The sequence below is a fragment of the Molothrus ater genome, chromosome 3, assembly GCF_012460135.2.
Source record: "Molothrus ater isolate BHLD 08-10-18 breed brown headed cowbird chromosome 3, BPBGC_Mater_1.1, whole genome shotgun sequence".
Taxonomy (NCBI): Eukaryota; Metazoa; Chordata; class Aves; order Passeriformes; family Icteridae; genus Molothrus; species Molothrus ater.
The window spans coordinates 50,418,724-50,432,765 of record NC_050480.2 but is presented as its reverse complement, the minus strand read 5'-3'; the positions used below and the strand labels follow the sequence as shown (position 1 = coordinate 50,432,765).

The 14,042-nt window shown below is 41.3% G+C and overlaps 1 protein-coding gene across 4 annotated transcripts; it reads right to left on the bottom strand.

Moving 5' to 3' along the window:
* Positions 1–5,365: 5,365 nt before the first annotated feature.
* CCDC28A (coiled-coil domain containing 28A) lies at positions 5,366–13,018 on the bottom strand. 4 transcript variants are annotated; one of them, XM_036381125.2, is made up of 6 exons: positions 12,915–13,018; positions 11,816–12,004; positions 8,984–9,147; positions 7,920–8,074; positions 7,247–7,269; positions 5,366–6,107 (listed from the first exon to the last, which is right to left on the bottom strand). In XM_036381125.2, the coding sequence occupies exons 2-6, from the start codon at positions 11,971–11,973 to the stop codon at positions 6,053–6,055; spliced, it is 555 nt and encodes a 184-aa protein (XP_036237018.1). In that variant the 5' UTR covers positions 11,974–12,004; positions 12,915–13,018; the 3' UTR covers positions 5,366–6,052. The 4 variants fall into 4 exon arrangements, with proteins under 4 accessions (XP_036237018.1, XP_054370445.1, XP_036237019.1 ...); XM_054514470.1 differs by lacking the exon at positions 12,915–13,018 and adding an exon at positions 12,893–12,910; XM_036381126.2 differs by lacking the exon at positions 12,915–13,018 and adding an exon at positions 12,749–12,838.
* Positions 13,019–14,042: the final 1,024 nt, after the last annotated feature.

Sequence of the window (14,042 nt, the reverse complement as noted above, 5' to 3'; positions counted from 1 at the left end):
CTCTAAATGTCACTTTATGGGTGGCCTGGCCTTAATCACTTTTTCCTAAAATGGTAAAAAATAGTAAATCATTGTCTCCTGACTCCCAGCTCATTCTAGTCTTAGTTTCTAGTGGATTGTAGTTTCATGAAATTGCAATGTGTTGCAAAAGCACATTACTTCAAAGTGAGTAATAACAATGCAGTTCTTACTCTGTGCGGAAGATGAAAAAACAACTTGTTTATTTTTAATATAATTGCATGCTTATGCAGCATGCTTCTCTTGCCACGTATATTGATGTACCAATCTTTGATCATACAGCTGTCGAGAGGAAAACACATGAAAACCAAGGACTTCATTATCTAAAAACAAAAAAAAAATTAAATGTATGTTCTTGTAATAGTTTTATCAACGAACTTGGGATTGTATAGGAAAGATGTTAATAATGTCTACATACTAATAACCAAATGAGACAATATAGGGTTGTCCTGACAGTACATAAGCAAAATATAAACTTCACAGGAGTCTTTGAATTAATTGCTTTTGTTTGGGTAATATTTCTTTGAATTGTCAAAATGGGTTTTAAAGGTGCAGTTTCTGCTTTAAAGATAGATTGTACATTGTTTGTACCTGAAGCATATACTGATTGTACACTAGTTGTACCTGGTTGTACACTGTTAGTGTGTTTCAAAGTGATTTCACAGTACCTTTTTCCAGCCTACTGGTATATAGGTATTCAATGTCTTGCATTTAAATTATTGTCCAAAACAGCCTTTGTTTAGTTATAATACTAAAACATTTGGTATTGTGACAATGAAACGTGAAGTTCGTGATCTCACAGCTTAAATACAAAGCTTTAAGAAGACTCTTAGTACTGTTTATCACACTTCACCAGCATTCTGGGTCACAGAAAGCTAGATGAATTATATTTCATCTCTGGTAGAATATATTCTTGACACTTTCATTCTTACATATATTGATTCATTTAATCTGGAAGCAGCTGAAATTACTCTGTTCTTTTGACTGGTCTTGTTTATGAGAGGCCTATGAAATTATCAAAACATCATAATTAGTAAAAGCAATTTAAGCTGACTTTCAGTGGTATGTTGATGGAAACCCAAATTCTGGCAATACTGCTGTTGAACCACGTGTGGCTGATTGTTTCCCAGTCTGTGGGAGATGGGAGCTACATCATGCTCTGCAGTGCACGTACACTCTGTGGTGTATCCCTTAGAGCTGCAGTGGCGCCTCTTGCTGTCTGTCACTTCACCTCAGAGGTCTGACTGCTTTTCTGGCTTTGGCTCAAGTAAGGCTGCATTGAGACTCACAGAAGAGGGGATGGTCTGTGGAGTGGAACAAGTTCATTGTAAGAAACTGCACTCTGGATCAGGACTATTTTCTACAAAGGGCCTGTGGTTTTTAGTGTCCAACCAAAAGGCAAGTAAGGAACACTGGCATTTGAAAGACTGGTTGCATATTAAGAAAATAAATTGATTTCATATTGAAAATCCATTATTTTCCTGACAGCTGGAGGAGGAGGAAGTGGAATAAGCATTACAACAGCTGCTGTGAACACTCACCTGAGGGCTTCTGAAGGCCTAGCATCCCTGACTGGCTGTGTCAGGCTTAGCAAGAAATTTATGTATAGTAAGGAATTTCAGCAATATATGATTTCTCTGCAGAAGGCAAAGGAAATACTTTGGGAATCCCTATGTTAACTTAGGTGTGTATTTCATTAAAATGCTGTGAAATTCAGCACTCTAGTAAGTGCTTTTGTGCCTTATTTTGCATAGCTTGAGCTGATAAAAAGCTTGAGTTAAGGTATGGAAATAGAGTATGTTTCAAGAAAAAAATGAAAGGAATTTTGTAGGAAGTTGTAATTCATTGTATTCTATCAGAAAATGCAGAAGTGCTATGCCTTGAGCATGTTACTTGTTTTTTCTGTTACATATCCTGCCTTGGAAGAAGAGTGGTTCAGTTTATAACAAGCTTTTCTTCTAGAGCTTCAATCCATTGTCTTTCACTGCCCTTGTGAAGGAACTTGGTCACCTGCCTTCTCATCCAAAGGAGCCAAGAGATCATGGACCAATCAGGAGGTCCTTTTGCTGTAGAAGGGGATGCAAAAAGCACATATTCCCTGGTTTACTTTGCATTTAGCCTTTCAGGATAAAGTAGCATTAAAGCAAGATGTTCTATAGAAAACCAGTAATTATTCATGTCATTTTTTTCAAAATTAAGAGGCTGGTAATTTTGACAGATTGTATGGTTTTTACCACATTGCCTCCATAGTGAATTTGCTAACCAAAAATATGCTAAAATTGATAATTTCTCAGAACTTTTCATGTCAAAACCAGTTTTGTCAGTGGTTTTTATCTGTTTCTCTATTTAGAACATTAGAATCCCTATTTAGAACATTAGGGGGTTTTTAGGTTTTAAAACTTCCTTTTTGTAAATACCTCTTCATGTAGACTTTATTTTCTCTTGTGGAAAATCTTATTACATCTTGATGTAAGGAGGGTTGCATTTTAACTGTCACAGCTCAAAACTGTCTTGATCTGAATTAATCCAAAGTGAGTACTGTCTAAAATTGACAGTAGATGTAATTTGGATTGTAAGGTAGGATTTTGGGTTTAAAATTTTCATGAAGATGGCACAGATTTTTGTTGTAACATACACCTATTTTCCTTCACACCTGCGTTGCAGTTTTTAGAGTTCTGTATAATATTTCTTGTATTAGCACTTGCTTAACTGTTAGACTGTATCTGTTTTAGTATTTCAGCTTGATTCTGCAATATTGCCTTGATCAGGATGATCAGATAATTTGCAAACTGCTCATTCATTCAGTCTGGTCCCAGCCTCTCAGTTTGTTAGGAATTGTTCTTGGTTATTTCATGTTCTGTTTTTTGTTGGTTTAATATGATTAAAGAGCTGTAAGTTGGAGATCTCATATTAATCTCACTATTTCTAAATAGTGGGAAAATTATGGTCTATTACAATGACTGATTTTTAAGATTTAAAATTTATATCTAACATCATCTACTAAAAACATAAGGTTTCCTTTTTTTTTTTTTACTTAGGAGAGAGAGATGTACAGGTCTTGCAGATGTGTGCCACAAGTCTCTTTGTAAAGCTTTATTCTAGCAAAGCTCAGTGCTGATTCAGAAATCTGCAGTGTCTGGTTTCATTGCAGAATCAATCTTTCCCAAAGGAGTAGTCCTTAATTTCTTTGGCATGTTTCTTCCTTGGTGTTTTCCTGTTGGCTTCTGCTACCAGACGAGTCCCTGGGATTGCAGGTGTGCTCCAGTGGGGCCAGCACTGGAGAGCACATAGCTGAGAGCAGCAGAGGACCTTTGCCACCACCCTGTCCCTCTGACCTCTGCATCTCATCCCACATCTTGCCAGCAACAAGCCTGGTACTGCCCCAGTCCCCCTCCACATCTATCTAGTAAAGCTCTGCCAGTGAGCCCTGGTGCTGCATAGGCAATTGCATTGTCAAAAACCCCAAAATTTTGGAAGTGACACCAGCCATGCACTAATAGACTCAGCCCATCTGTTTCTTAGTGTTGCTGCCTTCAACTGGAAATATAGAGGAGAATGTAACTTGTGCCCCAGATTCCCCACAGTGATGCAGCAAAGAGGACCTTCTTCCAAACACCAAACCCATTTATCAGTGTGAGTTTTTGAACCACAGCACTGGCCTAAACTCACACTGGTAAATATATTAAACATTTAATACACTTTTATCTCCACAAACAACTCTTCAGGAAACAACATAATAGAAAATGAGCTCATTTTCTGCAGCCACTTACATACTTTTCTAATTACAAAAGACTTCCCACAAATATGTTACAGTAGGTTTTTTTTTTTTTTCTTTTCCTGCAGGAGCCCAAAAATGTGATTAGGTCATTACCACATAAAAGAATTCAGTATCTCAAAAGTTGCTACAAAATTTTCTTGTATGAAGCCAAGTTAATAAGCACCAATCATTAATGGACCGTGTCAAAGACACAAAGTTGTATCCAGGAGGAGGTAAGGGAAAAAGAATTTCCTAATTTCCCAATTATTTGGTAATTAGTGCAAATTCTTGGTGACTTGTAATTGCCCACGGGCTTAAAGCAATTGAAGAAAAAGGGGCTAATTCTTGTATAATTCTAAACAGCTGCTTGAGATAGGTATTAGTTTATGTCTGTATCTCAAATTATACCCTCTGTCCTTGCATACATTGCTGCAGAAACGAGATCAAGTCATCCAACATGTTTGTAAGTGGTTTGAAATGTGTTTGACATAGTAAGCCTAAGCAGTTTGATGTCAGAGCCCAAAAACGGAGAAGAGCTTCCTCTAATAGAGAATATCTAAACTCTGAGATTACAGGTGTGTTTTGGGACGAGTGTGCGTTACAATGCTTGTGATACACTGCACTTCTTGGCAGGAGGCTGCTCCTGAGCACACAGCTCTGCTCCTGCATCCAAGTGAGCTGCAAGAATACAATTTTGTTTGTATAACTGCAGCTCTACTAGTCACTTTTGCCACACCTGGTATGAGGCACGAGGCTAAAAGATGCTACTTATTTGCTCAGAAGTCTGCCCAGAAACAAGGGCATAGTGCTGATGTGAGAAGGTGCTGTGCAGAAATGGAAATTGCCCAATTATTGGTCAGAGGGGTGTGTGTGGAGAACAAACATCAACCTTGGCTTCACTCTGTGAGAAGCTTGTTGTATTGTAGTTCTCTTAGGCTGACTTTGGATTTCACAACATCACAGGTACATACCCAGTTGTAGGCAGGGACTCCTAGGTTCCTTTATGCAAACTCCTAGAGAATCTCGGCAACGAAGGAGATAAATTATGTAAAGAACAAGAACAACCTGAGGGGACAACCACTGGGCTCCTACTGGTTTGTAAATCATGGAGATGTGCATGATAGGTGAGGCAGGGAATTCGAGGCTGAATCTGTAGCCAGAGCAGTCGGGGTGGTTAAAGGATCCTTCTGTCCCCCAGTGTGCTGCAGGCTTGGTGCTGCACAGTCCAAAACTACATCTTGTGGCTGAGGGACCCTCTTCTCCAAAGATGCCCAACAAAAGGAATCTTCTATTCCATGGCCATGTGCCCACTCTGGGCTGATACAAGCTTTGCACTCAGGTAGAAGGATAAAGATTCCATTCCTTGTTCAGTAAGTGTAAAATCAGTGCGAAATCTGAATGTATTGCCTAAAACCTGAATATAAAATAAATCTAGAACCAAAGACATGGTTTGATGGACCAAGATAGAAATTTTCGATCTAAAACCAGCCTGATTTTTTTTCCCCTCTGGCTGTGCACAGAAAGATGATACCAATTAATTGGTATCATCAATTGGTATCATCTATTTACAACATCAGAGTAACTACAAAATTGATTATCCTGGATTTATTGAACAGTAACTATTTACCCAGTTTTGGATTTTCACAATACTTAATTTATGTGGACTGCTAGCATGCACACTAATTCCAATTTGATGAGATTTTATAATTATTCATAGTACGGAAAAATGTAAACTCTGCAAACATTTGGACAACGCTAAAACTCATCTTCCTAACACAGCCAAACCAATAGCAGCTTCTGCAAATGAAACATCATATATTTAAAACTTTTCACTTTATTACCAATAAATTATCTGTGGCATCACCAATCAACAAAACACTAAAGAGACAGTGAGCAGATTGTCTGTATAATGATCAGAAAGGCAACATTATCAGTACCTTCATAAAAACTGGAGAAATGCCAATGAACTTATATACATGTACCACTTTCAACCATATGAACACTGAGCAGAAGAAATATATTCCTAAGTTTCTCCAATTTTTCTGTTAAGTAAGGCAGTAATAAAAAGCACAGCATCACAATTAAGTACAACTCTAGGTACTGAGCCCTGGCATAATGCAGTGCTCAGAGGAATGTGCAAAATAAACACCTGGATTTGCACTTTGATTCTTTGTTGTGTAAAATTAAAAAACAACACAAAGTCACAACTCTTCTTGATTCCATTGTCCAGAAAAACAAAAGCAAAGCTGGAGAATCCAGTTTAACAAAGATCTTCTCTCAGCCTGTAGTACCATTTGGAATATCTTGAGCATCGGCTAAATGTAGCTTTTGGCTGAAGCCAATCATTAAGAAATAACACTTTCACATACAGATAAGGCATGAACAAGACAGCAGTGTTACATGAAACTCTGCTTACTCTGGGTAACAGACAAACTGTTCTGGTGAGTCTTGTGCTAGTCCCCCACCAGTTGATTAATATTTCTCAATGAGATTTGAGCATTACATACCTACAGCATTAGCATGGGGATCAAGGGCAATGGCAGATTATTTTTATCACGATTGCATATTATTGTCCCATTCCACTTGTCCTCTTTTATGAAGTCTGCTTGAAGACACAGGAAATGTAGATCCCAGTGCAGGATCTTAAGCCCCAAAAACCAGAGCCTCGCCTCCTCAATGCATACCAAGTGTGTAACAACAGAAATAACCAGACTGCAGAGTAAACCGAGTGCTACACTCCTCCGCTGCCATCCTGGCTTATCAAAAGCACAGCGTGAAAGACAAGCTGAGACATTCAGCTTTATCTTCTCTGTGGGCTAAGAGCACACATTTGTTCCATTTCCTAAGCTCTGCTGAAGTACCTGACCCTAGAAATAAAAAATTAGGTCAGCTCACTCTCCACGGTCAAGCAGTGATAAACGACCACACACGTTTCTAGAAAAAAATGAAACAGTAATAGAATTCACTTATCAGTGAGACAGATGCCTCTGAATATTGTTGAAGGAATATTACTATGGATGTTTGTTCCAGAGTGTCTCAATAAGATGCATGCAGAAAGAGCCTGCTGCTGATGGGTTTTGCCACTGACAATACACCGCGGTACACAAGTGGAACATGATAGCTAAATAAATCACCAGGTGAAAAAAACAGCCTATAATTACATGTGTTAACATACAGTCACTTATGTATTGGAAGAACCTAAAAATTGATGCTGTATTATAGTACTAATTTAAAAGCACAGCAGCACAATTAACTACAACTCTAGGTACTGAGCCCTGCAGTGCTCAGAGGAATGTGGAAAATAAACACCTGGATTTGCACTTTGATTCTGTGTAAAATTAAAAAACAAACAATACAAAGCATTATCGAAGGAATCTGACTTGTAAAGGCATCAGCTACTAGGGAAACACACTGCAATTTGACTACAGTTAGTAATTATAATGCAAAATAAACCTTTTAGGAAAAGGATACATAGATGAATTTAGTTCTTCTAGCTGCAATATAAATGTAGAAATTATGAGAAATGGCACTTCAGTTAGTCAAAGAAATGCAACAATTATGCTGGTATGCTGAAATGAACACATTAAAATAATGAAGGAAATAACTAATAGCTTGGGCCGAAATGTATGATTTCTTACAAGAATCAAACCTACACTGAATTCTACACAATGAGCTAAGTTCCAAATTAAGTTTGGAAATTTTGGAAATATAGTTTCCAAATGTGCTGATCTCAAGAAATTTAAAGAAATTTTAACAATTCTGGTTTTTATGGAAATACACAAGACAAAGTGTAGAATATACAGATCTGTACTCTTTGTTATGTGTCACCTTCCCCAGATGTAGGAGGATGGACTGCAGGGAAAGTGGTCGTAGTTCCCTAGTACGTGGGCTGTCCCTAAGCAGGCTGACAGGCTCAGGCAGCTTGCAGCCAGCCTGCTCCCCTCCCCAGAGCAACCAGCAGCTGTAACAAATGAAAACAGCTCCTGTGTTCTCTCAGAACCCAGAGGAGGGCAGGGCACACCTTGGTTCATTGAAGAGCTACGTTCTCCTCAATGTAAATTACTGCCCACACAGGGGCGCTGTTTTCCTGTACCAAGCTTTGCTGTGGGCTAAGTTCCATGATTTCTGCCTTCCCAGTACTTACATCTGACAGCAGTCTATCCAGGTTGGAATCACTGGCTAGTTTTCTTTTATCTTCAGGGAGTTCTTCCATCTCCCCATAGAGCTCCAGATTGAGGCGAGCAAGTTTCTCCTGCATACTCCGCACGTGCTCCATCTGCTCTATGGAACATTCATTTCCTAAAACAACAAGTAAAAACTTTATATAAAGAAACCCAAGAGCAAAAATGAAGATGTGAAGATGCAGCTTTTTACATCAGAGAATTTAAACATCAATTTTACAAGTACATTTGCTTTCTTGGTGTTTTCACTATTGAAGTTTTGGTCATCCCATTTGTTGCTGTGTTGTGCTGAATTTACAGTAGCTATCCAATGTTCTCAGAGCTTTTTAGAATGCATGTGGTTTTTCTATACTCTTGAATTTTTCTCTGATTCAGAAAGACCCTGTATTTTAACTTAAAATTCAGTCAAAAAAAACTTTCCAATTCTGATTTCTCTAAGGGTTGCTTTCTCGAAACAGATGGTTGATATAATACAAACTTTTCAGGTTCTTTTGTAAAATCAGTGTGGAATTGACACGTTTACCTAACACTAAACTTGAAAAAGTAAACATGCATTTTTCTACTTAGTACAAGGGAGAAAAGAATGCAAAAATGTGCAAAATTTCTTCTAAAACCTCCATCAACTCTGAGGTTGTAAAAATACTAAGAAGCTAAGACAGAAGAGTAACCCAGGTAAAATGCTGCTTGCATTGAATTTCATAAAAGTTGTTACCAATAGTCTTACATGTTCATATGCAACAAAACTGGGTGCTAAACACAGTTACTTCTTCCTACATAAATAAGTGATTTTAAACTTGGTATCTTAAGGAAAGGTGTTTCCTTGCTGGAAGGAATAATGGAATGGCATATGAATAATCTCACAACACAGACAAGGTTACAATGTAACTCTAATTTTAAAATGCAGTAAGATGTATTAATTATGTTGGTTTCATGTGGCAGTCTGTCCATGCAGCACACTTGTTTGCAAATGTTACCACTGTACAGCTATAAAAAACAACTACTGTGCACACACAATTCGTGCACTCACCAAATGCCTGAAGTTTGCCAGAGTGGAAGTCATTCAAGAGACTCAGAAGTCCCCTTTCCATTTCCTGGACATCTGATACATCTGTGAGAAAAGAATGCTGGATTGGTGCTGCCTGTGCCCCTTTTGCTTCAGCTCCTGGAGGTTTGGCTTTCTCTTTGATTACGCTAAAAAAAAAAAATTGAACAAAACAAATATTACTTCCTGCTTTCAATTTCACTGTAAATTTGAAATGTAAGGAAGTGTACATCTGAGCTTTGCAAATTAAATGAGAAATACATAGTGCATATTTCAGTCACTGCTTTTAAGATAAACACTGGAACTCCAGCTTGTCTTACAAATAAAGAACATCACTATCTCAACATTTTGATACTGCAAAATGAAGGGTTCCAACAGTCTGCTTTCCTGCTCACAGAAGGAACCATCAATGGACCACACATCTGTGATGGCCATCTTAGTAACGTAAAGTGGGCCAGCACTACCCAGCAGTGACAATAGGGCATTAGCACAGAGAAGACCTCTAAGATCATCAAGTCCAACCATTAACCCAGCACAGCCATGTTCACCACTAACCCACATCCTCAAGCACCACACTCATGATTTTTTAACATTTCCAGGGATGGTGATTCCACCACTTTTCCAGGCAGACATTATCTACATAAAATAACCCAAAAGGCATCTGCAAGCCAGAGAGAAACCCCTTGAAAAATCATACTCTCCTCCTGTCACAAACATCTGTAGACTCCAACTCCTGTGGAAAACAGCTGGTTATAAGCTCTGCAAGGTGACCTTGACTCCACATAAATCTTCTTAGAGCTCTTTCTTTCAGCCCACAAATTACATCCCAATTTTGTAAATCTCACCATCAAAACCACTGTCCCACTACTCTAATGTACCAAATGAAACTCGTCTGTGCCCAAACATCAAATTGCTAAAAATGGTCTACAACCCTTCCTGCAAGAAAATCATCAAAATCCCTAGATCCCATACACTTCTCTCTAGACATAGCACTTATTCAGAGCACCATGTGCCCATAGAAACTACATGGATGAAAATTAAAAACCATGTTAAATCCCTGTGAACCAACCAATATGGAAACTAAACAGGCAGCTACCAGTGAGAAGCAGCATGTTCCATCTCTGACCCAGAGACAGACAGACAGACTACATCCTAATACAGTTTAGGTAGGAGGCTGTCCTGCAGCCTTGTGATGAATCTGTTCAGAACCTGATACAGTGAAAAAATCTGAGTCTAAACATTTTAATTTAGAATACTATGGGATATTAAAAAAAATCACAGACTTAAAAAGAGGCTTTATTTAATTAATGAAGATAATGGGGTTTAAAGCACAGTAAGGCCTACCCTTCCCATGCTCTGCAAATTCTCTCTTTCTTATGGGAAATAATAATTCTTTGTCCAGCCCAAGAGCTTCTGTAGTCTATAAAACATCATATAGACTATATGCTATGGAAACAACCAGCAGTCCAACAATCACTATATCCAGTTCAACTCAGAGCAACTCAGTTTAGGTTCTGCTTCAGTTTCAGACTTAATGGTTTGCACAACAGACAGGTCATCCATTTTTCTACCTGATTCTGATGTTTAATAAAATAAACTATTAGTCTTTGAGAACTTACTTCATTGGATTCCTGCAGATAAAGCGAAAATTAAATACTCTTACTCCATTATCACAGCAGCAGTTCATCCTCACATTATTATGTCAATTACCTCTCCTGCTTGATAAGTTCAAACAATTATCTGTATTAGCATTGCATGGTAAGTTTAACAATTGTGCAAGAATGGCCAGAACTTAGAGCAAAAAGGACATTTTCTTCTCTACACAATCTTTTGGACAGCAAGAAATTAATTTCTAGTAAATCCCAGGATAATAATGTTGAGACTTGAGTAGACTGTTCAGTCAACTGCAGAAGCTACCAATTTATAGCACATTAGTATTTACTAATATTTCCCTCTAAGTATTAACACAGTTTTCCTGAAAAATAATGTATAGACTTTACATTGCAGAAATTAATTATTTATCAGGTCAATACTGCATCCTTCAAACAGACTCTCTGCTGATGCTGACAGTTCTGTATTTAATCTTCAGCTAAAATTCAGAGGTCAGTAAATTCTGCTACCTCTCTCCAGCTAACATTTCATTTTAAAATTCCTCTTCATTTATTTATCTACTGTGTCTACCATAGCCAAAACACTCATTTTCTAACATGCAAGTAAATTAGTGTTATCAAACTGAAACCAAGTTATCATCAAAAAACCACAGACTATTCTGATGTACTTTCTGAAGAACTGAATGTCTCTCTTTACTCAAGACACTCCCCCAGCTGAGAGGTCCCCAGTCACAAAACACCTGGAAATTCCAGTTCTAGCTCATCCTGTTCAATTTATGTCCTTCATTTCCTGCCACAGTTGTCAGTTCCAACCTTGCAGTAATGTAATATTTCATTTGTTCCTCACAGCTGTACATCTGGGGCTCTACTATCTCCCGTATGATGCGCAAATCTGATCACCCAACTTGTGTCTTTCATCAGGCACATCAGGCTACATTCAGATAAATTGCTGTTGGTATGAGTTTACAGCATTGTGTAACATTTCATTAAGGTTACAAGAAAAGTGCAAAACACCTTCCTTTGCTGTAAAATAACCATTATATTGCATTAAATATGTATCATGTTACTAAAAAAGACACATCATCAAAACTTTTCACAAGTCTGAAGCTTTTCTGTCACAGCCAATCTAAACCACCTTTAGACTGTCTCAGCATTGCCAAGTTCCTGGCTCTCACTCCCTCCAGGTCTGCAAATGGCCCGAGCTTACCGTTTTAACTTTGGTTTTTGTACGGCAGGCTGTGGGGCAGGGTTGGAAAAGGCTGTACTTTTACTGACTGGCACAGAGCTTTTCTTGGAGTTAGCAACCTGAGCAGAGTGACTGGAAGATGATTTTGGGCTCCTCCTCTTGATCTTCCTTTCTTCCATTTCTTCCAATTTACTGCATCTAGACTAATGTCTTCAAAGGAAAGAAAAGAAAGTGAGAAAAAATCCGTTAAAACTGGCATTTACAATAAGGGCAAATAGAAAGACAGCTCGTGGAAATTAAACTTGTAGTTCCTTCAGAGATAAGCAGTCCCTCATTTCTGAGAACAAGAGAATCCAGTTTCCAGGAGAAGCTGCCCGGCCTGCTTGATGAGCGGAAGGGGCAGGACTTAAAAGCTCTATTTGCCAACAGGTACCTCCAAATGATCTCAAGCACTGTGTCCCGTGGCTTACGGCTACGGAACACCAACCACTGCTCGGGCCCACGGCAGGCAAAACACTGACAAGTGCAGTGGCACGGGGATGCCGCGACCCATCCGTGCCACAGAACCTCCTCTGCTCAGGGAAACTCAGCCGATGGCAGCTTGTTGTTGCTGTGACGCAGCTGCTGTTACCGCTGCTCCACACTTGCTATTACTGTCACATACTTGCTGTCACTGCCGTGAGACACGCTTATTGTTATTGTGTGTTGTTATCACTCCTACACCACCGACGGGCCCTGCCCAGCTCCGCACGCACAGACCACCCGTGCGCGGTTACCGGGCGCTCCCCCGCCGCCTCCTGGCCGGTGAAACGCCTCTGACACCCGTTACACCCCGGAGGCGGCTGAGGGTGCCCCGGGCACGGCGACGTCACCCCCGGGCGCCATCGCGGACCACCGCTACCTCCCGGGATGAGGAGACCCCTGCGCGCAGCCCGGGCAGCCACAGTCACATACCGCCGCTTTATTACCGCGGAGGCTCGGGACACGGCTGCGCTCCGGGAGCAGCGGGAAGCGAACGGAGCCCCTCGCCCGCCCGGCCCCGGCGCCGCGCCCCCTGCCCCGCGCCCCCCGCCCGGCCGCGCAGGCCCCGCCCCCTACCTGAAGGAAGCCCCGCCCCTACCTGAAGGAAGCCCCGCCCCCAGAGCGCGCGCGGAGCCCCGCGGAAGCGGCCGGCTTGTCCCGGCGCGCGAATCACGTGACGGCGGGCCAGCCCGGCCCGGCGGCGGCGCCGCGAGGTGCATTGTGGGAGTCCCGCCCCAAGGCACCACCTCCCCCGCGGGCGGACTACAGCTCCCAGAACCCTCCGCGGGGCGGGGCGGCCTGCCGGCGTTCGCTGGCTGTCACGGCCAAGGGTTTCTCCCGAAATACCTGATCCAAGTCCACGCGTGTTAAAACACGCGGAGAAAAACCACCGCACTGCCGACCTGGTCCTTCTCCCAGCTGACGCCGTGCGGTAGCGCTCCTTCTCCCCCCCCTCACTCCGTCTCCTGCCTGTAATTACACCCCAGCCACAACCTGCTCTATACTGAATAGGCCTCAGCTGCTTTTTAATGCTTCACTGAGCACCGGCCACCTCAAATTAATGATTTACACCTATGGAAAATCACAGAGTCATTAGGGTTGGAAGGCACTTCTGGAGATCATCCGGTCCGACCCCGTGCTGAGGCAGGGTCACCTAGAGCAGGTGACACAGGAACGCGTCCAGGTGGGGTTTGAGGTGTCCAGAGAGACTCCACGACCTCCCCAGCGTGTTCAGTGCTCTGCTGCCCTCGGTGTAAGGAGGCTGTGCCTCGTGTTTAGGCAAAACTTCTTGTTTGACTTTATGGAGCCCCGGTCAGGGGCCTGACTCATTCATAGCCTTTGCTACCTCTGTTTATCAGCAAAAGTTTACAGCCAGCTGAACGGTGCTTATACAGGCGGCAGCTGAGCCCGTCGGGAAATGATCCTCAGGTGTTGCAAGGCATCGCAATCTCCAGATGGAGTCAGCAATAGGAATTCTCCCCAGGAGGACATGCTGGAAGAACTCAGTATATTCACATGGAGTTATGTGGGCTAGGAATGCTGCCGGTGGAACAGCAATTTCAGACGGCGAGAGGACATAGTATTAAACTGAGCCAGGGCAAGTTTAGGTTAGACATTAGAAGGAATTTCTTCACGGAAAGGGTGACTAGACATTGGAATGGGCTGCCCTGGAAGGCGCTGGAGTCACCGTCCCGGGGGGTTGTTAAGGCGAGGCGAGCCGGGGCAC